Source organism: Mytilus trossulus, chromosome 9 (assembly GCF_036588685.1).
Source record: "Mytilus trossulus isolate FHL-02 chromosome 9, PNRI_Mtr1.1.1.hap1, whole genome shotgun sequence".
In the NCBI taxonomy this organism is placed as follows: domain Eukaryota; kingdom Metazoa; phylum Mollusca; class Bivalvia; order Mytilida; family Mytilidae; genus Mytilus; species Mytilus trossulus.
The window spans coordinates 6,607,585-6,635,185 of NC_086381.1; the positions used below are offsets into that span (position 1 = coordinate 6,607,585).

The 27,601-nt window shown below is 31.7% G+C and overlaps 1 protein-coding gene across 2 annotated transcripts; it reads left to right on the top strand.

The window, feature by feature from the left end:
- The first annotated feature begins 10,142 nt into the window (after positions 1–10,142).
- LOC134685039 (uncharacterized) lies at positions 10,143–24,919 on the top strand. Of its 2 annotated transcripts, none has more exons than XM_063544406.1 (9): positions 10,143–10,841; positions 11,961–12,034; positions 12,587–12,839; positions 13,782–13,890; positions 15,355–15,409; positions 16,432–16,573; positions 18,514–18,617; positions 19,541–19,658; positions 23,277–24,919. In XM_063544406.1, the coding sequence occupies exons 1-9, from the start codon at positions 10,409–10,411 to the stop codon at positions 23,924–23,926; spliced, it is 1,938 nt and encodes a 645-aa protein (XP_063400476.1). In that variant the 5' UTR covers positions 10,143–10,408; the 3' UTR covers positions 23,927–24,919. The 2 variants fall into 2 exon arrangements, with proteins under 2 accessions (XP_063400476.1, XP_063400475.1); XM_063544405.1 differs by having other exon boundaries at positions 18,511–18,617; positions 23,277–24,917.
- Positions 24,920–27,601: the final 2,682 nt, after the last annotated feature.

The following is a 27,601-nucleotide window of genomic DNA, read 5'->3' on the forward strand; positions in this document are numbered from 1 at the left end:
ACTTTGACAAAAATATAAATACTTGTTTACTTTCAAGAATAAGATTAATTTTGCACATTCAATTTTCTTAAAGCTTTGACAAAAGATTTAATTAGACACTTTGACTAAAATATAAAAATTTGCACGACACCATTTAGCAGTTTGACAAACACTAATTTTGATCATTGATAAGCTTAACAATAGAAACACGAAGAACGTTCAGCTTTTTTAACAGAGTTATCTCCCTGTATTATCATATACCTTAAATAGTACAAAACATTTCCTAATCCTGAAAATAAATGATACCACAGTTCTCATGATGTTTGGTCATTGTTAATTAGTTTGCATCTATCTGAGAATATTGTAGATTATACAATGATTGATCAACTGATGTTTAAATTTTGAAAATTGAAAACATTGTAAATGACATATAATTATATGATAGCAGAGCACTGTATTCAACTTGATAATTGCATAATATGTCAGAGATCGGCATAATTGTTTTTAATTAGATATAGAAATTCTTTTGGACAGTTTTCTTTTGCAATTTATCATCATGTAACACTAGTTATGATTGAATGACCATTCTCTCCTTTCCAGGATTAAAAATCAAATTGTTTAGAATCATTGTTGAGAATTAGCAGTCACTGTTTCAAATTTATTTAAATGATTAATATCAAATATTTAACATGTATTGCATTAGAATGAAAATGGGTAATATTTTTAAAAACATACAAACAAAGATTTGATCGGGGCTAGCAACAATGAAAAATCAACCAATGGTTGGATAAAATGTCCAATTTGGATCATCATGATCAAGTGGAAATAAACATTTAAATTACCTATATATATATATATAGTTCTTTAATGTCAGAAATGGTGAGGGCTTTTCCAGAATTAATTGTATGGGGGTGGGGGGGGGTGAAGTTACTTTAATAAAAATTTGATGGGTGGTGGTTTTTTAAGAAAGATTGCTTGAACATTTAAACGAAATGTCCAATTTAAAATGTCAAATAAAAAGTGCTTTCCTTCCCCTCCTCAAATATATTCAAATCTATTTTACCATTAAGGGGGCTCACGGTTATAAATTATTATTTTTTAATTTAGGATTTCGTGATATTTTTCTTAAAAAGAACTTGATATCATACTCAATAGAAAAATAAAATTATAAAAATGGGGTCACCTTTTATTTAAGCTAACAATCTGCCTTCAAAAGAAGCATACCAGTACATTTATGTAAATGGCACTTTTTTCTTTTGAACTAATAGGAGAATTGGAGGTATTTTCGAAATAAAAAATGAACTTAATTACAGAAATTGCTTACATTATACCATAGTTTAGTTTCAGTACAGCTTATTTGAAAATAATAAAATATATAGGTCACCAATGAGTTAAAAAAGATATTTCAATTTTAATTCCCAAAAATGGCATTTTTGCACCAAAGGGATATAATTAGGAGCTTTTTCAATGATGTATACATTTTAAAAGTCATCTTGGGTTAAAATGTATTGATTTATTGGTTGATTTTTGTACGATATAATATAATAATAACAAATCAAGTAATAAATAAAATTTGTAATGAATAAAAACTGTTTGAATTTTTGCTGACATTTTTGTACCCTTGAGCCTCATTAAGATTGGTCTTCCAATTTTTTCGCTATTTCCAAAATATAAACAGATCAAAATTTATACTCATTGTATGTGAAAAAAAGTAAACATAATGATAGGAAGGCATAATCACAGAATTGTTCAGATCATCCAATTGGACGGCATTCTTTAAGGGCTATTCATTTTAGGTCCTTATGGGAAACAAAAATAATTTTTAAAAATTCAGGGACATAATAGAAGTAAAAAATGGGTTTTGGGTAGTAATAGTCATCATATTATTAAACATTAAATTTGGAGGAGTTTATTCTAATTGTTATGTTAAATTAGAGTTTTGACCCCAACTTCAGGGTCCACTGAACATAGAAAGTGATAGTGCAAGAGGGCCAGGCATCTATGTACTATGGACACATTCTTGTATTCATTCACTTCACATTTAAGACAGATTTGTAAATGGCTCTTAAATTACATAGAGGTTTTCATAGATTTTTTTAGTTGACCAATTGTTTCTTGTGAATATTTTGTGTATTGTAAGACCAAGGTTTAACCTTGAATTGTTGAATTTTAATAATGATGTGTACATGTATTGTTTATTTTAATATGCATTTGATATTTATTATCGTATTCATAATATAATTATTTTATATATTCAATTTATTAAAATAAAATGTTGAATTTCTTTTGTAAAATTATGTTGCTTTGGATGGAAACAGAACGGGAAAAGATACCAAAGAATAAATCATGAAATATTTTGTCTGGTTATCAAATAATTACAAAAAAAACAGCCAAGTGATCACATCAACAAAAAGTCCCGGAGGAGGGTCATTGTAGGATGTGTCAATGTCAAAGATTCTAAGTCAAAGATTTCAGTATCAGTCCCAAGGAAAGCAGATTATAGTTGGTATGATGTTAGAGTGGTGAATACATTTCAGACTCATTTCATTTCCTTCAGTTGTGCACCAGTGCATTTCAAGGTTTCTGGTTAGGATACACTCCAGTGTATGTCATGTTATAATGAGGATAAATAAAAAGGGCAATATACTGTAAACCAACTTATTTTCGTGGATACTTTATTTCGAGTTTTTCTCTTTCTAGTCAACTTCACGGCTATTTAATTTCGCGATTTTCTAATTTACTTGATGTAGTTTGGTATGGGTAGATCAAAAATTTATATGTTCTCGACAATTTAATTTCGCGTTATTTTTCTACTCGCGAAAATAAATTGCTCGCAAAAATAAGTTGGATTACAATAACAATTTTACACATGCATGTAATTTATTATTAAAAATTTTAAAAAAACCTAATAATTTATGTACATTTACATTTTCCACCACAATAAAGTCACTTGCAGGCTTAATATCTGTTGCCCCACAGTGCCAGGCTGGTGGAATTACAATGGTGCAAACTATTTATCCCCTCCACATACTTTATGTGCCTGTCCGGTACCTGTAATTCTGAAATAATTCAGTGGTCTTCAAGTTTCTGTATTTAAATTTTTGTTTTTGTGCATCATTTTGTACACCAGTCAGGACATAAGTTTCTCTTTTGACTGACTGTTTTACTTTTGTCACTTTGGGACCTTTTATAGGTGACTATACGGTATGGGTTTTTCTCATTTTTGAAGGCCATACAGTGACCTATAGCAGGTAACTTCAATGTCGTTTGGTCTGGTGGAGTTATCTCATTGGCAATCATACCACATCTTATTTTTTTTATAACTAAAGTAAAAGGATAGATATTGAGCTAAACTGGCCATGTGGGCTGCACTTGATATTTATCAATTTCCTAAATAACAAAATGTCTTCTCTTAAACCACTTGGCCCACAAAACAATTTATCACAATATTCTATGTTGATTTTGAACTGAGAAAACATGCATATTAAGTATAAATATAAAAACATTTATTTGTTGATGAAATAGAAATCTCTTCATATTTACTGCTACATATCTGATATGAACAACAAATGAAAACATTCCATACTCTCATCAAGCTAAATATATATCCTCTGAAATCACTTGCAAATTTACAGTATTGGCCAAAGTTGACCAACATTCAAACAGTGTCTTGTTAATAATACAAGTAATAATGTAAATGCAGAACATGACCATAGACAGAATAAGTGGGTTAATTGTATATAATTTGCAATTATTATTGTGCTGAATTTGTCACTTACCAAATGACATAGTCCCTTTTAATCTTAATTCTTAGATTTGAAAATTAAATAGTTCGAGTAGCTTTCAGTGCAATTATCAACACTACATAAAAGATGTCTGCCGTGGCAAAAAAAAACGAATTTTTGATATTCTTTAAATAATTTATAATTTTATAGATAATTCCGTTTGACTAAATGATGAAATGTTTCTCAATCAGAAATAATTTCAATTGCCTTTTTCCTTATAATGCAACATGATCATTATTATTAATCAAAAGCAAATTATCTCCGATAAACATTACACAACTGCCACATGCATCACATAGGTTTGCACTTTTAAAAGTATTTCACCTATGCCTGCTTTTACATTAAATATCAAAGGAGTGTGGTATGATTGCATGCAAATGAGACAACTTTCCACCAGAGTCATCGGAAGAGCTATCTTGAAAATGTTTGTTACAGTTTATAAATACTATTTCTAAGGCATTCAGTCACTATAAGTTGTTAAATCAAGATGAGTGATTCAGACTCCAAAAAATATCTCAAATATATATTTTAAAATAAGAAAATGGGGTATGATTGCCAAAGAAACTCCACCAGAGACCCAATGACATGGCTGTTCTAGCGTTTAGTCTTACTTTGTTGATTCATACAACAGCATTAATTCATTTCCAGTGAAATTACAGTAAAGCAAAATATAAATAAGTTGTTAACATCCTCGTTCTTAATTGGCCACTGGTCAAATTTTGTCTCATTTGCAATTATACTAGTACCTCAACTACTTACTTCTATTAAATGAAAAATATATTATATCATGGAGTCATTGATTTAATAATCTAAAAGATGAGTAATTGATTTCAAGTAAAAATAAATATAAGTTATCATTTTGATTCATGAACAGGTACAAAATGTACTAGTATTCCTGGTATTTTTTCAGGGATACATCAACAGTTGAACAGGAACGCAAAGCTGGAGTAGAAACTGTTCCTTTAAAGTCGCATACCTGAATAAGCAAAATCTTTCAATTTAAAAGATAAAAATCTACAGCCTTCAAAAGCACTACATTAAAATCCATAAAAACGAAATGCAATGAATCATAAATCTGTTCTTGTCAGTAATTATAGGCCACACTTTTGGTAGGGTTGTTGCCTCAGGCTTTACCCATTCCTCATTTTCATTCTCAATTATATGTTATAATTAACAATTCATAACATGTGCAACTTGCAATTGGTTTATAATAGTAAATTAAAAAAACACTCATCTGTAATTTACCCATACACAATCGGTGCAAATGAAGATCGAACATTTCAAAATCGGTGCAATTGTCATATGTCCGTCAATTGAAGCTTCCCACATGTTAACTGAAGATTATTACTTAGAGGCTCTCAAGAGCCTGTGTCGCTCACCTTGGTCTATGTGCATATTAAACAATGGACACAGATAAATATTCATGACAAAATTGAGTTTTGGAGATATGTTTGAAGATCTTACTTTACTGAACATTCTTGTTGCTTCAATTATCTCTATCCATAATGAACTTGGCAAAGTTATTACAGTGGAAAACATTTCAAAAAATTAACAAAAATTTATGAAAATTGTTAAAAATTGACTATAAAGGGCAATAACTCCTTAAGAGGTCAATTGACAATTTTGGTCTGGTTGACTTACTTGTAGGTCTTATTGTTCTGAACATTATTGCTGCTTGCAGTTTATCTCTTTCTATAATAATATTCAAGATAATAACCAAAAACTGCAAAATTTTATCTAAAAATTACTAATTTGGGGGCAGCAACCCAACAAGGGGTTGTCTGATTTGTCTGAAAATTTCAGGGCAGATAGATCTTGATCTAATAAACAATTTAATCTAAATAGATTCGCTTTAAAAGCTTTGGTTTCAGAGATATAAGCCAAAATCTACATTTCACCCCTATGTACTATTTTTAGCAATGGTGGCCATCTTGGTTGGTAGGAGGGGTCAACAGACACACTTTTTAAACTATATAACCCAATGATGATTGTGGCCAAGTTTGGTTAAATTTGGCCCACTAGTTTCAGAGGTGAAGATTTTTGAAAAGAATACTAAAATTTTTGAAAAAAGGTTAAAAATTGACTATAAAGGGCAATAACTCCTTAAGGGGTCAGCTGACAATTTTGGTCAAGTTGACTTATTAGAAGATATTACTTTGCTGAACATTATTGCTGTTACAGTTTATCTCTATCTATAATAATATTTAAGATAAAAACCAAAAACTGCAAAACTTTCCTTAAAATTACTCATTTGGTGGCAGAAATCCAACAGCGGGTTGTCTGATTTGTCTGAAAATTTCAGAGCAGATAGATCTTGACCTAATAAACAAATTTACTCCATTTCAGATTTTCTCTGAATGCTTTGATTTCAGAGTTATAAGCCAAAATCTACATTTTACCCCTATGTTTTATTTTTAGCCATGGAGGCCATCTTGGTTGGTTGGCGAGGTCACACCACACATTTTAAAACAAAATACCCCAATGATGATTGTGGCTAAGTTTGATTAAATTTGGCCCAGTAGTTTTAAAGAAGAAGATTTTTTTAAAAGAATACTAACATTTTTGAAAAATGGTTAAAAATTGACAATAAAGGACAATAACTCCTTAAGCGGTCAAAGGACAATTTTGGTCATGTTGACTTATTTGTAGATCTTACTTTGCTGAACATTATTGCTGTTAAAAGTGTATCTCTATCTATAATAATGCTCAAGATAATAACCAAAAACTGCAAAATTTCCCTAAAATTACTCATTTGGTGGCAACAAACCAACAATGGGTTGTCTTATTTGTCTAAATAATTCAAGGCAGATAGATCTTGACCAAGTCGTCAATTGTACCCCATGTTAGATTTGCTCTAAATGCTTTGGTTTCAGAGTTATAAGCCAAATTCTACATTTTACCCCTATGTTCTATTTTAGCCATGGCTGCCATCTTGGTTGGTTGGCCGGGTCACGCCACACATTTTTAAAACTAGATACCCTAATGATAATTGTGGCCAAGTTTGGTTAAATTTGGCCTAGTAGTTTCAGAGGAGAAGATTTTTGTAAAAGTTAACGACGACGGACGCCGGACGCAAAGTGATGAGAAAAGCTCACTTGGTCCTTCGGGCCAGGTGAGCTAAAAATGTGTTTATAACATTAAGATTATGGAAACGAGGAATCATATGTATTTCAAAAAGACAACAACCCGACAAATGGACGTGTAAACCAACAGAAGGCCACCAATGGGTCCTATGAATGCATTAACTTATCCGAAACACGTCTTTTGGTTAAGCTTTTGCAATTTCGCCAACACTTCTTCTCTAGACGTTTTAGCTTCTACATGATCCATATCAATCAATTTGGTAAGCATGGAAATAAAAATGATATAATACATTTTTTTCTCTCGCAAAGTTCTGTTGGTATAGGAAACAGAAGGGTGTGAACAGTATGTGAATGCATATACGAGTATAATACTATGGTCCGATGAACATTTGTGGTAATACTACACACAATACATATATATTCAAAATTCCTCAATTCTTTCATTAAAATGTATCTTTTTTGTACTTTTGTGCTGTGTTTTTTCATTAGAATCTTTGCTATTTAAGGCAAAAATAGCGACTTATGAAACTATTTAAGATAGCACATATACCACTCCTATATGTATAACTCAAACTAAAGTTCGGTATATATGTTCAATTCTTTGTTTACACTCAGTTACAAAATATGTGTTACATGAGGAGACAAATTACAAATCAAATACAATAAATGACAGAATAACAGGTAACTAATAACATAAGTGTAATTTCTAAAGATTATAAAACTTGCAAGATACATGCATCTTTTCAAATAAAGGTAGATAGTTTCTTGATAAATATAGCTAAAATATACAATAACCTATATGTATAGCGAAAAATTATTTCTACGGTAACATTGTGAAATAAAATTCTTTGCAGTGGCGGATCCACTGAGAAATGTTCATAAGAGGAGACCCACTGACTGCCTACGAGGGGCCGTTCCAGTCATGTATCAGTGACTCCCTATATAATCAACCGATTCCCACAAAAAAAGGGTGGTCCCTGCCCTATAGATTTGCCTTCATCGGGAAAGCTCAAAGTCGACACCTGACCCGAAACAGTTGAACAGCTGTATGACCTAGAGATATTATCGAAACTCGTCTAAGATTTACTTTGTCTGTTTGTTATACTATAGTAAATCATGTCAATACTGACTACTAGCCGATGGTGTCAGGAAATATAGAAGTTCCTTCATTATATAAAATCCAAATTGAAGATATATTATTTCCTCTGAAACCAAAATAATAATAAAAAAAACATAGGCTGCAGGAAAACACTTAAATATAAATTCTGAAATTACTTTTAAAAAAAAAACATACGCAAAAAGTGCAACAGCAATATAATGAAAAATTTAATTATGAAAACAAAGTCACAGGGTGTTAAAATCATATTACTGTAGATCGAAGAAATTAGTTTCATCAATGTATGTATTAATGAACACCTATTGTGTGCAAAGTTAAACATTTCCAGTTTCCAAAGCCCCCCCCCCCGGAATTTCAAAATATTGCCCCTTACGTTGTTCAAGCTCTTATAGTTGCAACAAGAACATATACTTTGTTATGATGATATAGAGTAATTTTAAACATTGAAGGTAAAACATTAAAAGTATGGGACTTCTCTTGAATTGAATTTTAAACTTGTACTCATTGTTATGCGTTTACTTTTCTACATTGGCTAGAGGTATAGGGGGAGGGTTGAGATCTCATAAACATGTTTAACCCCGCCGCATTTTTGCGCCTATCCAAAGTCAGGAGCCTCTGGTCTTTGTTAGTCTTGTATTATTTTAATTTTAGTTTCTTGTGTACAATTTGGAAATTAGTATGGCGTTCATTATCACTGAACTAGTATATATTTGTTTAGGGGCCAGCTGAAGGACGCCTCCGGGTGCGGGAATTTCTCGGTACATTGAAGACCTGTTGGTGACCTTCTGCCGTTGTTTTTTCTATGGTCGGGTTGTTGTCTCTTTGATACATTTCCATTTCCATTCTCAATTTTATGCAATCTAATCATCAATTTGAATCTATAAGTAAGTATAAAAAATAAGATGTGGTATGATTGCCAATGAGGCAATTGTCCACAAGAGACCAAAATGTCGCAAACAATTTACAACTATAGGTCACCGAAGGGCCTTCAACAATAAGCAAAGCCATTGATATTTCAATAAAAAAAATAATGATTGCAACTTCCATGCATGCTTTCAACAATTAACGATTTTCATTGTTCTTTCAGTAAACCCAGATAACTAGTATACTTGTGTTATAATAGTCTCAATGTTAAAGTTCTTTTGATCTTTTGCCCGAAGTGCTCTTTTGTTAGATAATTTTTTTTCGCCGCGATTTAAATAGCCTTCCTGGCGTGAAGCGGTGTAAAGCAACCACTAACCAATCGGGAGAAAACCGTTTGTGCCAAAAGTGCGCTAAAACTTTTTTCTTATCCTACGTTTGCGCCACGTGTTTTATAATTACTAGTACATAGTATCATTTGCGCAAAAAAATAAGATATATACAATTGTGCAATTAAAAGGAAAATCAGTGAGTTCCCTCTTCCCTATATTTTAAGTCATTTAATAGAATTCTTAAAAAATAATAATATGACAGTCGAACAACATATACAGTAAAGGCTCGTATTCGAAATTTATTGCATACACAACGTCTCTGCTGCGGAGTTCTCCTGCACAAGTTCATGGAATGGATACATATGAACGGCAGATATTTCTTTTACTGAAACGTCCTCTTCTAATAACTGCTGATGACTGCAGCTGCATGGGTACTGTATTTTATTATGAAGAAGCTTGTTGCTTCATTATTTTTTCAAAAATACATGCGTTGAACGATGAGACCCCGTGCATAAAACAGCTAGTTCATCACATAATTATTTTGGAATGTCTCTGCTCCATTATAGGTAGTTCTTGGAATCTCCTACCTCAGTCTCCTACTAATTTTTAATTTTATATTCTTCACTGAACACTTTTAATGACATTAATTAAGTGTCCATCTGTTGGTTTGAAAACATTCCTTTAGTATAGACATTAGAGTAACAATTATTTCCATGAATGATATTTTATAAGCCAAAAATAAGTTTAATTATAATTGATAGATCTGTACATGCATGTCCATGTAAATTGGCGCAAATGAGTTCCGAATATTGGCGCAATTGATCCATTTCAAAAAGAAAATTTGGCGGAAATGCTTGAAAACAGTAATTGGCGCAAAGGGACTCCTGTCAACCAATCAATAGAACCAATTAATCAAAAACGTAGTTTTATTGCAATGGCCTAACAGAGAATGAACCAATCACATTCAACATCCGGTTTAAGTTGTCACGCGCCAAATGGCGAAATTGAAAAAGCAGACGATGTAGAAATGAACATGGCCATGAAATGAACATCAGCGATCTCTTTGAAATCTTTCTGACAGCCTGACTTTTGTGTACACACTGAAGCTTAGTTTTACAACCTGGTTGAACAATATGTAATGCTGACATATTCATGAAATTGTTTTGATCATACATCAAAAATTTAATATCAAGGTGAAATTGATATTACAGCAGAAAAGGGGTGTGTCAAGTTAACACGAAATTAGCAACTATGTTTTCTTTTGGTAGTAGAAGGCTACCACAGAGGTCCCCATGTCTGCAAAATTTCCACAAGAGACGGAGAAGAACCCGAACTTCTGATAGGTTTATACATGTTTATGCAGCCTCCTCTGCAGAAACACAAAACTATCAGAATTATATGAGAAGTGACCCACATAATCTAGCAGACGTTCCTGATCCTTATTTGATTGAAGAAATAGATGGAGTTCAGTTTTATAGGACAACTGTCCCAGTTGTGTGTGAATCTGTCAAAAAGAGTCTCATGTCATCACACAAAATGAAGAAGGCTATCAAATTCAGAGAGCAGCCCACAACAATAATACTTCCAGAAAACAGAAACCAACTAAAACTAAGGGGAAGAAAGGGCAGAAGACTATTTGACAAAAGAGAACCAAACTCATTCATTTGTAGAGAAATATCTTCAGGTTACTATGCCACATACAGTTTAGTTTTCATTTAATCTACTTTACTTTAATAGCTGTCTTCAGTATTTATATTTTTTTTTAATATTATTTTATTTATTGAGTTGATCCTTTTCTTATTTTAAGAGTTGTCCTTCAGTGGTAACACTGTGCTTGGTCATCAACTGTTAGAAAATAGAGTGACAAATTTTCTAAGCAATTCTGATTGAAAATATTATTTTATCTTGTTAAAATGTATCCCGTATTTTTTTCTTGTTAAAATGTATCACTTATTTAGTCATAGTTATTTTGTTCTTTCGGTTTAATCTTTCATACAACAAAGTACTCATATTGACTATTTTAATATAACAGAGATTTCCTTAATAAAATATTTAAAATTTAATCCATTAAAACTACTAAACCAATTAAAAAGCAACTTGATATGAATAAGTTTTATTGTATGCCTATATTTTAGTTTGTGAATTATATTATATGTCAACCAATAAGTAGCCATCCTAAATAAAAAATATTAAAACTGGTCCAAGGACACAGTTATCGTCCTTTGGTTTTTGTTGTCTACGAATATAGTCCTTAGTGTAAACAGTGTATAACTTGCATGTTTTAATTGATACACTTTCCCAAAATTTCTTGATATTAAATGCATGAAGTATTAAGTAGGGGATGTTATTACATGTTAAAAAAATTTGGGTGTTGAATCTTTATGTTACTTGGTCCAGTGTTAAAAGGTCAAATTTTATCACTCTGAAGCTGTCAAACTGACTTTTACACCCCCTTAACACAGAATTGTCAATATTTTGAGTTAGAGTAATTTGAATTTATTGTCTAAAAGAAATGCACTATGAAATAACTGTGTTCTCGGGCCAACTGCTGCTACATGATGAAGATATTTGTTTTGGTATTGCTAGAACTGCATAATAAAGAACAGTTGCGTAGTAAAAAGTTTTAAAATAGACATTCCATTTGATTTTCTATTGTTAGTAAATCAAAATTTCAAAGACAATTCAGTTATTCCCCTTTAGTTTATTAATGAATTGTATGAACTTGAAATACCTAAGTATCTCATTTTCTTTATATAAATTGTAAATATATTGCTTAATTAATGAATTTGATTTTTAATTTTAGGAGAGGAAAATGAAGAGAGAAAAAGAAAAATTTTAGACAAATTAGAAAATGATAAGGAAAACCCATTGACAAGAGTAAGTATATATGTACATAAATGTCTTAAAAGAGAATGCTTTGACTTGTATAACAATTGAAATATACTCAAAAATGAATAGAAAAAGTAGAATCACTGAAACCATTGAAGCAAGTTATGGTAGAATAAATCTTTTTGAGTTACATTTCTTGTTATGGAAAATTGATTGAACAAGAATTGACTTTGTAGGGGACTATGAGGTATGGGCTTTGCTCATTGTTGAAGGCCGTACGGTGACCTATATAGTTGTTTATTTCTGTGTCATTTGTTCACTTGTGGAGAGTTGTCTCATTTGCAATCATACCAAATATTTCTTTTTTATATTTAAGCTTGAAAAAAACCCATATGTTACATGGTTAACAGTTTAGTTATATTACAGTTACTGGATACTAGATTTATTATGTACAAATGTAGTGTCTAGATTAATAATTATATTTGAATTATTTTCATTCCTGAAAATTTGAAAGGCATGTCAAAACGATTGATTTGATAACATGTAACTTTAAATACATGTACACTTAATATAAAAAAAACCTTTTTGTTTATTTTTTAGACAGAAGAAGAAAGAATTCATGAGAGAGCTGAGTTTTTTTCGATGTCTATAAAACCTGATTTGAAATACCTGAGTTTACCTGAGGATTTTAGTCACAGAGATGATCCAGCTTATGCTGCCAGTATGTGTGGACAACAGTTAGAATATCCATTACCAAAGAAGAGGAAGAGTCGTAACTTGTACACAGATAGCTGCTATGTGTCCTATCACTCAGATGATGATCCATATGATAATAGCCAAGGACTACCTTGTGGTATGCTTTTGTCCTAATTTCTTGATACTACTGTAGTTCCCCTCTAGTAATGTAAAATACAGAGTGGTACAATTGACAATGATAGAAATACTTCAACAGATTGCTTGTTCTCCTTAAAAGGTCACCTGTATCATATTATTGTAATGAATAAAGGAAATCTGTGGAGTAATTATACTCCAAGTTACTTATACCCCACGCAAAAAATATTGACAGGAAATTACAATTCAATTTTTTTTCTAGGAGAAAATTATGCCACTTTGAACTTATTTGTTTCAATATACTTCTGCAACAGTTTGTCATCGCAACGCCTCTGAAACCACACAACAGAATTTCATGAAACTTTGTAGACAATAAGGACATACTATGTAGATGTACATATCAACAGGAAATTATGGTTCAAATCTTTTTTCAAGGATTTATGCCCCTTTGAACTTAATTTCTTCAATATACCTCTGCAACAGTTTGTCATCGCAACTCCTCTGAAACCACACAACAGAATTTCATGAAACTTTGTAGATAATAAGGACATACTATGTAGATGTACATATCAACAGTAAATTATGATATGATTATTTTTTTCTTTCTTAGTTATTTTATTTCTCAAGTGACAATGTGGAAACGTAGGGTATGTGAGTGTGCTCACTAAGGTTCTTTAATTATTATTGAAATGAGACACTAAATCAACCAAAGAAAAATTGATTTTTTAAAAGTGGATGTTTCAGAAACGTATTTGAATCAGTACTTTTAGAATCCAAAAGCTTAAATAATAATTGCCTTCATATTAAAAAAATAGTTGTTTTTATTATTGAGATGTTTGAAGAATGGTAAAAATAGGAGTTTTATTATTGTGATTTTAGGAAAAAAGCTACATAAAGATATATTATTGTGGATTTAAAAAAAAAAACTTTAGGATTTTATTGACAAATTAACTATATTATATAGGAACAAGACTTTACAGACCACCAGACAAACTAGTAGAGTTAGTTGCTGATGCCATAACAGAAAGTCCAGATGGCATGCTCCAAGTTCCTCAGATATATACGGTTCTTATGTAAGTAACATGTGAGCTACATCAGATAGAAATCAACCTTGTGCAAGTTCTCACACCCATGTACATGTATAAGACTTAAAGTGATTTTAGAACATACAGATACATCAACCTTGTGCAAGTTCTCACACCCATGTACATGTATCAGACTTAAAGTGATTTTAGAACATACAGATACATCAACCTTGTGAAAGTTCTCACACCCATGTACATGTATAAGACTTAAAGTGATTTTAGAACATACAGATACATCAACCTTGTGCAAGTTCTCACACCCATGTACATGTATAAGACTTAAAGTGATTTTAGAACATACAGATACATCAACCTTGTGCAAGTTCTCACATCCATGTACATGTATAAGACTTAAAGTGATTTTAGAACATACAGATACATCAACCTTGTGCAAGTTCTCACATCCATGTACATGTATAAGACTTAAAGTGATTTTAGAACATACAGATACATCAACCTTGTGCAAGTTCTCACATCCATGTACATGTATAAGACTTAAAGTGATTTTAGAACATACAGATACATCAACCTTGTGCAAGTTCTCACATCCATGTACATGTATAAGACTTAAAGTGATTTTAGAACATACAGATACATCAACCTTGTGCAAGTTCTCACATCCATGTACATGTATAAGACTTAAAGTGATTTTAGAACATACAGATACATCAACCTTGTGCAAGTTCTCACATCCATGTACATGTATAAGACTTAGTGATTTTAGAACATACAGATACAAAAGAAAAGATGAAATTTGCTTAAAATAAGTAGGATTCTTTTATCAACTCAATTTTCGAACAATTACAGACTTTCCATCAAGATTTTTCAACCCAAAGTTAGTTCACAGATGCATTGATATTCATTTGTATCTGACACAACTTGTTTGTTAAAATACAGTTAGTACAAAACAATGTACATGTGAAACTATCGAAACAGAATTTCAAATATTCTAGAAGCATACAAAAACAGCATACTTTATTACTTAGTACTTACTAAAATTTATGATTAGCTTGTGAATTGTTTTTCAGAGATCAACTTATAATACATTTTCTGAAGAACGAATTATCATACAAGATATATAGGTTTTAAAAAACTCTGTTTGACATTTAATGGTCAACTGAAATTAGGAAACATATTTTGTGCTTTTCTAGATTTACCTTTTTTCAGGAACACTCAAAGCTGAAAAATTTAAAAGCCAAGGATGTATAAGAACTGAAACAGTTCACGAGTGAAATGGCCAAAAAGGACCTAAAAAAATAGCCAGATCCATCTGAACCAACTGAAGCCAAGGATTCTTTTGGGTTTTCCATAACAAAAAACACACCTATAAAGCCTATAAAATTTAGAAACCATAGAAAGCTGAAACCTGTTAAATATTATGTACATCATACAGATGAAAAATAATGAATAGGTATTGTTATTTTAAGCAATGTTTCAAATCTTATTTTCCAGGAATAAATATCCCTATTTTAGATACATGGACAAGTCTGCAGTCACTAGTTGGCGGGTAAGGTATTATAATAACCTAACATAATGATTACAAAAAAGGAGACAATATAATAACAAAAAAAAGTAACTTGTCACTCAGTGAGTTAGTAAATAAATGGGGAATTAAACATTAAATCTTTCAAAAGATGTAAAATATGTTTATTGTTTACCTAAAATCTTTTAAAATTGAATTTGAAGCACACTTATTTTCAAATCACATCAATAAGATTGGATGAACTCATTTAAATGAGCTTTTTAAGTTAAAGGTGTACATTTAAATATAGATACAAGGATTCAAATCAATGAAAAAGCAATATATTTTTTTGCATTGAAGAAAAATCAGTCTTTGAAAAATAATGAGTTATCTCCCTTCACTACTGAAAGAATGCTTGTATACATGCACATTATCAGAATATATCAATAACAAAATTGTTTAACAGGTTAAGATATTGCAGTTTTTATTTTCTTTAATATTTTTCTTTCAATCTTTCAATATTTTTATTATGTTACTAAAGTTCTTGTCTGAATCAGTCTCTCTTATATTATAAAATGAGTTATCTCCCATTTCTGTAAATATAAATTAACTCTACATATTTGTTGTTTGAATAGTTTTCCATTTACAAATGTATTTGTAAACTATTACTTGATTTTATTAGGTCTGTTACCATTGTAATCTTTATTAAAAGTGTCAAAAGTTATGATAGTCTTTTTTTTGGAAAATTAGCCGAAAATTCCGGCTGGGGTCATACATTTTACCATTTTTACCCACTTTCCCCATAAAATACAAAAGAAGACTTTGTATATGACTTAAAGTATACATAGACAATACTAAAAACACATAAATTAATTCTGTTGCAATTTCTTTGAGGTTTAAGTTTTTTTACCTTTAGATTGACTGGACTAATATGAATCAGAATGTATTCAAACTTAAACAATTTCAAACTTTCCCGATTAAAAAAAAAATATCCTGCTTATATATATAAGTTTACCCATGCTTTTCAGTAAATTTGTTCATTCCTTTAGTCTGATTTTACTTTTCAGAGTTCTGTAAGACATGCACTTTTCCAGAAATGGTTTAGGAAAGTTAAATTCACAACTCCAGAAATAAGCAGTAAAGGATGTTTTTGGTGCATTAATACCCAAGTAGATTATGCAGAAATTTGTGCTGCAAGAACCAAAAAAGGTAGGAAAGTTTCTGTGAAGTCTTTAATTGTGAACATATCTTTAACCTGGGACAAGTTACTCTATTGTTGTGAAGAATATGTTAAAGGATGGTGAAAGATCGGAGCAAGACTTGATGGTTCAGATAGTAATTTAATAATGGCTACAAAATATACAATTGGTATCGCTGTAGCGACGTTACGTAACAAGTAAATGTCCCGAAGGTTTGTGCGTGACGTTCCCGGAATAATCGCAGATATTACATTCCTCCTTAACTTTGAATTAGAAAATGACTTTATAAATGTAAATTAAAATGTGTAAAATAAAGTTTGATTACATTAAGTAAATTATCACAGTCTCTGTTTTGTTCACTATTAATGTTTTGTAATAAAAATAAATATTGATGTTCACTTTCTCTCAATTTGTATAAATTATAATAGTCTCTATAATTTTCACTATGCATGGGTCTCCTGGTTCTTCTGCTTTATGTTTCAGTCCTGGTTTCCTGACCTTTCCAAAGTTCTCTTTATCTGCCCCCTCCTGCGCCTGTCTTGCGGGGGGCCCATAATTTTGCCTGTCCACTGCCACCTCCCGCGCATGTCTTGCGGGGGGCCCATTTTCTCCATCTTCTTTCTGTTTTCAGCATACCCCTTGATTTTGTCTTTGGGTTGTCTGTTTCTTTTATTTACCTCCTCATAAACATTTGAGTGATATCTTCTACTAATCTCCTGCTTAGCTGTTTTAGTGTTGTTTTTCTTTTTTAACTTTGTAACTCGCTCTCTTTTGTTGATGGGTTTCGTAAATAAATCATCTTCTTTATTTACTATTTGGCGTCCTGGTGTGACTTGGTAATTTTTCTCAGAGTTGATAGTTGGTGCATTGTCTTGAATTCTCAATTGATTTTTCTTTACAAAAGTACCATCAGTTCTAATTTGTATCATCCCTAGCTCAATCAGAGTGGATTTACTAATTAATGGTGGAGAATTGATTTTTCCTTTTACAACAATGAATTTTGCCTCTGTGCCACATGTTTTGTTTCTTATGATAGTTGTAAATTCTCCCTTGATTGGTAATGAATTTTGCAGTGTGCTCAACTTGATTTTACTCTTTTCTAATACTGGACTGCCGTATGTTTTGCTTTTAAAATTTACAAATTGATGTTCATCCATACTAATTCCATCCATTCTTCCCAATGTTTTCCTGTAGATATCTGATCATCCGACTGTATAAACGGTTGTGATCGTAAATTTCTAGTTTCCGTAATTACCGTTATCTGCTGGGGCTCTCCTCGGTCCATAATCTTTATTTTATCAATATCTTCTTTTAATTCCTTGTTTTAGCACTTTCTTCTTTCAATTCTGTGTTCCGGTAAATTTTCGCTTTATTTACACTGCTAAACACTGCTTTCTTTTTTGTTTTTAATCCTCGTCGCCATTGAAAGATCGGAGCAAGACTTGATGGTTCAGATAGTAATTTAATAATGGCTACAAAATATACAATTGGTATCGCTGTAGCGACATTACGTAACAAGTAAATGTCCTGAAGGTTTGTGCGTGACGTTCCCGGAATAATCGCAGATATTACAGATGGCAACTGCTAACAGCAATTTGTAGTGTAAATGTAAGGACAACATTGTGAAACTAATTGAATTATTTAGATTTCCATTTTCACTGGTTCTTTTTTAACAAATGCATCCCGTTAGGCTGGGAAGAGTAATGCCCTGCCACTGAATTTTAACAGAAATTGCTTCTACCCTTTGGGACTTTATTTGGGAAAATGGACAAAAGCATCTTAGACCTTGATTAATTTGATAACTCACATAACGCACCAGTAACTTGCTGTTTAGAAATTAAGGGTACTGGCATTTTTAGAGTAATTGTTTAAGATTTCTCGTTATTGACATGTACCATGTAGTTGAGGTATTATTATCTTTTAAATTTGAGCACATCTTTTTTACAGAAGAAAATACAGAAGATTTAGACATAGATCCCAATCTACCAGACAATGTTATAGCATTACTGAAGGAAGAGGAGAAAGAATTACAGAAGGTTGTTGTCAAAGTAGAGGTAAAGAAAAAGATTTATTTCATTCTATTACCATGAAAGGCATGATTAACCTGTAAGATAAAACATCATTTCACATTTGAAATAAATTTGAAAATCACATCCCTATGAAATATCATACAACTTAGGTGATGTCAATATATTTTTGATGACATTACATCAAAACAAATTGAGAATGTGTAGATGAAGGTATAGTTTTTTTTTGCATTTTGTGTACATGAATCTGATGAGTTTACCTTTGTTTTTGGTTTCTCTCTGATTTTTGCTTGTTATTCTATTTTTTTTTTAAATGATAAGAGGAAAGGTAGCCATTATTACAGTGTCACAGTCATCTCAGTATGTTTCAAGTTATAGAATAGTTAAAATACTTGACTAAATGTTGTTGTTTATTACTCATTTTCGAGTTAATGTCTTATCCCCAATGAGTGAGGGCTTAGTTATATATTTATTTTCAGTATTCTTTTCTGTGGTTGGCAAAAAGTTGAATCTGACAGATCAGTTTCACAACTGATAAATGAGTTGAATATAATATCTTGTTGCTGAGCATGGATCCAAGTTATTCTGAAAATTCTTCATCTCATGACCTAAGGATGATGCAGATGTTTAATTCAAGTTCAAAGTTAACAAATGTATTATTGTAGGAATATTTTGTTTGCTTTGATCCAAATATCTGTCTTATGACTCAAAGTCTAAATCTGGGAGGTCAAGGTCACTTCATTTATTCACCTGTAATCAGGTTATTCTGCTATCTAATAATGATTTAAAGTTGTATAAAAACTAGGAGCCAATTGAGGTTACATCTGTTAGGTAAAGGTTATACAGTTATAACCATGCTAAATAATTCTTTTATTTTAAATTCACTCCGAGGTTGACACTTAGTGACCATTGGACAGTTTTATTTCATCATTGATTTATTTTTATTTCAGGATGCAGGTTTGGTGAGTTGTTCTACTGTCAAAGTCCCTGCACATCTAATCAATCAAGAAGCGGATCATGATCCAATACTAACAACATGTTTCACAACACCAAAGGCTGGTTATTACTGTAAGTCTGTCAGTATTTAGATACATTTAATGAAATTATCTCCCCTGCTTGACAGCAGACATCTGTCTCATCCACAGGCCTATGTTACACAGGTAGACCTTTGAAAAATAGATTAAATCAGTACTATTCAGCAGTATTTGCACTGAAAATGGCTATAAGTACAACAAAAAAGAAATTATTCATTTATCATATATAATTCAGCATGGTTATCTATACTATTAAACGAGAAGACCTCATTTTGTGTGTCACTTTTCTTCCTTCCACAATAAACCAATCATCATGACTGTGGGTCCTATGGGTACCATGGAAAGTTGTATTTGTCATCCTTTCTTTTGAGTATTTAGTTTGGGTTATTTTGGGGAAAAAATGAAAATAAAGGTGTCCAGATATTGTTCCGTCATTTGGCGGACTTTTAAGTCATACACAAGACTGTTTTAAATCATAATGATTTTCATAATTACTTAGGGACAGGACAATTACTTTGCTTTTTTCTGTATACTACGATCATACATATACTATAAAGGAAATGTATTTGCTATTTACTATCAATTCCAAGTTTATATCCACGACTGTCACAGATATTTTTTATATAAGGAGTCTCTATAATGACTATATTGCCTAGGATAGTAGACTTGGAATGAATAGTAAATAGAAAATACACTTTTTATAGTATATGTATGTTCATAGTATACAGAAAAACAGAAAACAAAAAATAACAGACTTTGAAAAAGGGGGAGGGCTTAAAAATTGTACTTTCACCAAATACCTATTTCTTTTTATACCTTTCCTGAAATTGTCCAGTAAGAAAATCTTTTAACAAAAAATCATACTTCAACACTACATACTTTCAACCATGCTCTGAATGCCAGTGATTTCCTGGGTGTGTTCTAGTAAACAATAAAACTATTTAAAAAAAATCTAGGACTCAAAATGATATTGGACTATTCGTAACAATAATTGAATAAACAAGAGTTTAGGGTGTTCCCAGTCCCTAATCTTGCATTTGATTTTTTGTAAGATATTCCTCTGGTTTTATCCATCATTTCCATGCAGTGCCATGATATGTTTTGCCTGCTAACAAACAACTACTGTTCTTTTCTTTATTTTATTATACCCCAGCTTTAAAAAAAGGGGGGTATACTGTTTTACCTCTGTTTGTCCTTCAGTCAGTCCGTCCGTCCCATGAATATTTTTCGTCGCATTTTTCTCAGGAACTACAATACAAGGATTTCTGAAATTTGGTTTCAGGGTTTATTTAAGTCAGCTTTACCGTGTGATGCGTGTTCAGATTGATCACTTGACAACTTCCTGTTTACTGAACACTTGTATGATTTTACACATGATAGCCAAGTTGAAAATTTTCGTCACATTTTTCTCAGGAACTACAATACAAGGATTTCTGAAATTTGGTTTCAGGATTTTACTGGTTACATAAAATTTTAAAGTCAAATTTTTGAAAATCTTTGTAATGTTTTTGCCTCTTCCATAAGCAACGGGGGATTATATGTCACCTTTGACCATTCATAATTCATTTTCACACTTTTTATCATTTTTTTTAAAAACTCTCACACAATGCAAAGAAACGAAAACTCTCTATGACGCTTTTTTTTAATCCACATTTTATGAACAACGCTGAGAACCACAGCATGCAGACTGAGTCAGTGACTTAAAAAAAAAAAGAAATCTGCTTTTTAGCTCACCTGGCCCAAAGGGCCAAGTGAGCTTTTCTCATCACTTGGCGTCCATCGTCCATCGTCGTTCGTTGTCCGGCGTTGTTAACTTTTACAAAAATCTTCTCCTCTGAAACTACTGGGCCAAATTAAACCAAACTTGGCCACAATCATCATTGATGTATCTTGTTTAAAAATTGTGTTTTTTGACCCGGCCAACCAACCAAGATGGCCGCCATGGCTAAAAATAGAACATAGGGGTAAATGCAGTTTTTGGCTGATAACTCAGAAACCAAAGCATTTAGAGCAAATCTGACACGGGTAAATTTGTCAAGATCTATCTGCCCTGAAATATTCAGATGAATCAGACAACCCATTGTTAGGTTGCTGCCCCTAAATTGGTAATTTTAAGGAAATTTTAATGTGTTTGGCTATTATCTTGAATATTATTATAGATGGAGATAAACTGTAAACAGCAATAATGGTTAGCAAAATAAGATTTACAAAAAGTCAACAGGACCATAATGGTCAGTTGACCCCTTTAGGAGTTATTGCCCTTTATAGTCAATTTTTAACCATTTTTCTTAAATCTTAGTTATCTTTTACAAAAATCTTCTCCTCGGAAACTACTGGGCCAAATTTCACCAAACATAGCCAAAATCATTATAAGGCTATCTTGTTAAAAAATTGTGTTTTGTGACTGGGCAAACCAACCAAGATGGCCACTACGGCTAAAAATAGAATATAGGGGTAAAATACAGTTTTTGGCTTATAACTAAAAAACCAAAGCATTTAGAGCAAATCTGACAAGGGTTAAAATTGTTTATCTGGTCAAGATCTATCTGCCCTGATGAATCGGACAACTCGTTGTTAGGTTGCTGCACCTAAATTGGTAATTTTAACGAAATTTTGCTGTTTTGGGTTATTATCTTGAATATTATTATAGATTAGAGATAAACTGTAAACAGCAATAACGTACAGCAATTTAAGACTCAAAAATAAGTCAAAATGACCAAAATGGTCAATTGACCTGACCCCCTAAGAAGTTATTGTCCTTTATAATAAATTTTTAACAATTTTCATAAAATTTGTAAATTTATACTAACATTTTCCACTGAAACTACACTTTTTCCACTGAAACTACACTGACAAGTTCATTATAGATAGAGATAATTGTAAGCAGCAAGAATGTTCAATAAAGTAAGATGTTCAAACACATCACAATCACCTAAACACAATTTTGTCATGAACTGTCTGCTTCCTTTGTTTAATTCACATATACCAAGGTGAGCGACACAGGCTCTTTAGAGCCTCTAGTTAAGTTTTAGCATTTGAGAAGCCTCGAAATGAGATTTTTGTAAAAATGATTATTGCAAATTTTATGAAATCACTGACTTAAAAATGCTCCAAGAACTGATATTTTTGGGCCGAACAAGTTCATTTGGTAGCATTTCAAACTAAGAATAATTTGATGTCTTATTTGTGAGGGGACACAACAAATAAATGCTGTATGTCTGTCATGGTATTGGAAGTCCTCTTGTACAATTCTTGAGGGATTTTTAGCTCACCTGGACATTAACTTTAACAAAAAACTTTTCCTTTTAAACTGCTTGACAGAGTTAAAATCCCCCCTCCCCCTCCCCCCCCCCCCCCCACCTTTTGCCAACCAGCATGGCTGCCATGGCTAAAAATAGAACATAGAGGTAAAATACAGTTTTTGGCTTATTTCTCTTAAACTATAGCATTAAGAGCAACTCTGATGTGGGGTTACAATGTTTTTAAAGAAGATATCTATCTGCCCTGAAATGTCAGAATCATATAAATACAATAGAAATGAATGCAGCAGGCTAATGGTAAACACTTAAAGTAAAAATTGTAAATATGTACTAATGTGTATAAACATGTTAAAATGTTGCATGTGTTCTATTTCCCTGATTTTTATTTCCAGATGGTATACATAGTGGATCTGTTTTTCCTGCCTCCACAAGAAAAAAGGCAATATTGCCAGTCTCATACATGAACAGATGCCTTACACCATCATTGATAGGCAATAGAAGCTTGTCTCCATTAAGTGACAGCTCAAATAGTTGTTCTTCTCTAGTCAGTCCACTACTGAATAGTGTTAAAGCTGATACACTAGGGGTTGACTCTCAGACAAGTCTTGGAAATTCTTCCATTAACTGGGCTCCAAAGCTACCATTTGATCAGTTTCTTGATGGACCAATCACACCATCACAAGAGTTTTTGCCAGAAAAAAGTGAAGATATACTATCAAACTGCCATTATCTAGAAAACGATGACATTGTTAGAAGCACCTGTTCAGATCTGAGCAGTGGGAAAAGTTCAGTGTATGGGGACTGGGAACCAGGGTATGAGTTAAAGGAAAATGATTTGTTACAATGTTTGAATGAAAATGTGAATACCTCTATGAACTTTAAGTCTGAGGACAATACAGAAATAGGCTACATTATACCTGATGGTGTGAAATGGGGGTTTATTGGAATGGATGAGATGCCCACAGCAATATTTGACAAGGATGTCATGGCTTCATCTCCAGAGTATCAATCACTTAGTCCTGAATCTAATCCGGAAATATAGAATTATTATCATAAGAACATTATTCCACTGTTTTTGGAAGAAAAACAAGAATTATATTTGAAATTTGATCACATTAGAGAGACATTCTGTTGTAAGAATGAAAGGTTTTTTTATAGGATGATAAAATCAGAGCACTAAATTTAGCAGATTATTAATTATTGTTATATACTTTGGACTTATTAATATAAGTTGGGTACCAATTTGTTTTAATCTCTTGTGAAATTAGACAAACACTATGAACTAAATATTGAGCAGAAAGTCATATCTCCTAAGGCTTGTATACAAACTTTGGGGTAAAACCATAGAATCTAGTATCCATGAAAAATGGTACCCACGAAATTAAATGAATCAACAGTAGAAATCAGTTTCTTTTGAGAACCATCTTTTTTAACACATCTTTTGGTGTAAGTTGTAAATGGTGTGAAATTCTTGGAACAAAAACAAGTATCAAGTCAAATTTCATGTTTTAACATTAGATAACAGATATTGTAAAAATATACATTTCATATAGTCATTCATTACAATGAAAGTATGCAAGGTGTTAATTTCAAATCAGGAATAATAATTTATTCTACACAAATCATAATTCTGAAGTCAAAATATGTCGGTGCAATTTGAAAAAATAGTATAAGTATAAATATTTGTATAGTGCATGCTTTAGATCTTAGTACAGTTCAATGTTATTTTAGCATTTTATTTCTATCAAAGAAAATTGCATGGAAATTAGTTTTTTTGTTCTTTTCTGCTATTTTCTATGTCTTTTTCAATCAATTGTACAAAAGTAGACACTATTATTTAATTCATAAAATTTTATTTTGACTCTCAAGACTTGTGGAACATGCATGAACTGTTAATATAGAGTTATGTCCCTTTCCAGTTATAAGTATTATAGTTTATTTAAACTGAATGTGAAAAAATATTATGATCAAGATTTCATTAAAGAATTTCAATTCATTAAGGTTTATTAATTTGATATGGTAAATAAATCTCAAATTCTACTGTAAGGCCATCCATAAATTTTTGTTGGTATTTTAAACTGAAATTTTGGAAGAACTTTGTCCTCAATTTTTAACTTTAAAAATCAGGAAATTTTGGATATATGTTCTCTAATGATTTTGCATGTTAACTTTCTTATGATTTTCCTGAAAAAAAATATTGACATCTAGTTAAGCAAAAGACATGTGAAAATTTGTTTCTACTTGAAACATTCAGAATTTTGTCAATGGAAGTAACATGCCATAAAACAAATAAAACTGATTATAATACTTTATAAACCTTTAAATGTTTACAAGTGATTTAAGATTGAATAATAAATCATATGAAAGGAATAAGTGCAAAAATATTAAATATAGTTTTGTGTGATCAACATAAAAAAAAACTTGGGTGATTAAAATTTAGTGAGTATTTAACTTTATTTTGTGTTTCACAAGTACAAATTATGGTATTTAAGAATCCAAATACTTATAAACATTAGTTAAATTCATGACACACCCTTTAAATTCAGGATTGATGGTCTCAACATTTGTCAAATACAGTTGTCACAATTTGAATTGCTTTTTTAACCAAATAACAAACAGGTGAAGATCATGAAAGAACATAAAAACTGCATTGAACTTAATGTTTCTTGCAGGAATTATGGTACATTACCTCATAAAAAGGTGAAACTTGACCATATCATTAGCCCTTACTTTCAAATGAAATTTTGGATAAAAAATAATAATAGATTTATAAATCCTATTTTGAATTGATATATCAAGCTTTCTTAAAACATTATTCGCTGTTAAATAAAATGGACAATAATGGATTGGTTATTTTGTCTCTTTAAACTTAAAAAATGAAGAAAAAAAATGACTGACAGTAAATTTGGTTTATTCTATGGGGTTCAGCATTACCTGATTATGTGTAAACTATTATAAGCTAGGTAGTGCTGAACCACAAATTTTAAAGGATTATAAAGACTTATAGATGTGTATGAAATTCAAGAGGTGTGAATGTTGTTTTTTTGTTTCATTTCTCTAATGTTCACTTTAACATCTCCTCAGAATTAGCATTTTCTGTCTGTTTTTTTTAAAAGGTTATCCAAAGGTTAAATCATCTAGCAAATTAAAGTGACAGTGTTAAATATCTTGATAAAGAACAATATGATACTCACACTTTTACACGTACACAATTTTTTTTCCAATAGTTATCTTATGCACTGTGAGCTTAAACTTTTATTGTGTTTTGATGCATGAAAATAAGTATTTATTAAATACTTCTACTTCACAAAAGAGATATAAATGTGAAAATCCAAGAACCAATGGATTATTTCAGTGTGGCCTAGATTTCAAAAGTTTTGTTGATGTAGAAACAAACTGCTTTAAATCAACTTTTATTCTATTTATTTATGTTTTAATGTAACTAATTGTTTTGTTTATTGTTTTGATTGTTAGATATTTATTATATTATGGATTTTAATTTAAGTTCTTCAAATATGCAAGAAAGAATTTGTAATAAAGAAATATGAATTATGTCTTTACTTTTTGTAAACTATAATGGGGTGGTTTCTTGAACACATGTAGTTATCTCAACCTGTCATAGCTTTTCCAGGCTTTTTCATTCAAGTCATTTTTTGATACTTTTCACAGAGGTTTAGTCACAACTGATTATATTTAGATGGTCAAGGTCATAGGCAATGCATGTATGTACATGTACTCCAAACAATGACATGACCCTATTTTTAGCTCACCTGGCCCAAAGGGCCGAGTGAGCTTTTCTCACCACTTGGCATCCGTCTTCGTCGTCGTTAACTTTTTACATTTTGAACTTCTTCTAGAGAACCACTAAATGGAATTAAACCAAACATGGCATGAATGTTCCTTATGAGGTACTGACCAAGTGTTGTTACTTTGTAGCCGATCCATCATCCAAGATGTCCGCCAGTGGGGGACATAGTTTAACATAGGACCCTATGGGAAATGCATACAAATGACTTCTTTAAGAGAACCACTGAATGGAATGAATTAAAACATGGCATGAATGTTCCTAATGTGGTGCTGACCAAGTGTTGTTACTTTGTAGCGGATCCATCATCCAAGATGGCCGCCAGCGGGGGACTTAGTTTAACATAGGACCCTAAGGGAAATGCATACAAATGACTTCTTTAAGAGAACCACTGAATGGAATGAATTAAAACATGGCATGAATGTTCCTAATGTGGTGTTGACCAAGTGTTGTTACTTTGTAGCCAATCCATCATCCAAGATGTCCGCCAGTGGGGGACGTAGTTTAACATAGGACCCTATGGGAAATGCATACAAATGACTTCTCTTAGAAAACCACTGAATGGAATAAAACCAAACATGGCATGAATGTTCCTTATGAGGTGCTGACCAAGTGTTGTTACTTTGTAGCCTATCCATCATCCAAGATGGCCGCCAGCGGGGGACTTAGTTTAACATAGGCCCCTTAGGGAAATGCATACAAATGACTTCTTTTAGAAAACCACAGAATGGAATAAAACCAAACAAGGCATGCATGTTCCTTATGAGGTGCTGACCAAGTGTTGTTACTTTGTAGCGGATCCATCATCCAAGATGGCCGCCAGCGGGGGACTTAGTTTAACATAGGACCCTAAGGGAAATGCATACAAATGACTTCTTTTAGAAAACCACTGAATGGAATAAAACCAAACAT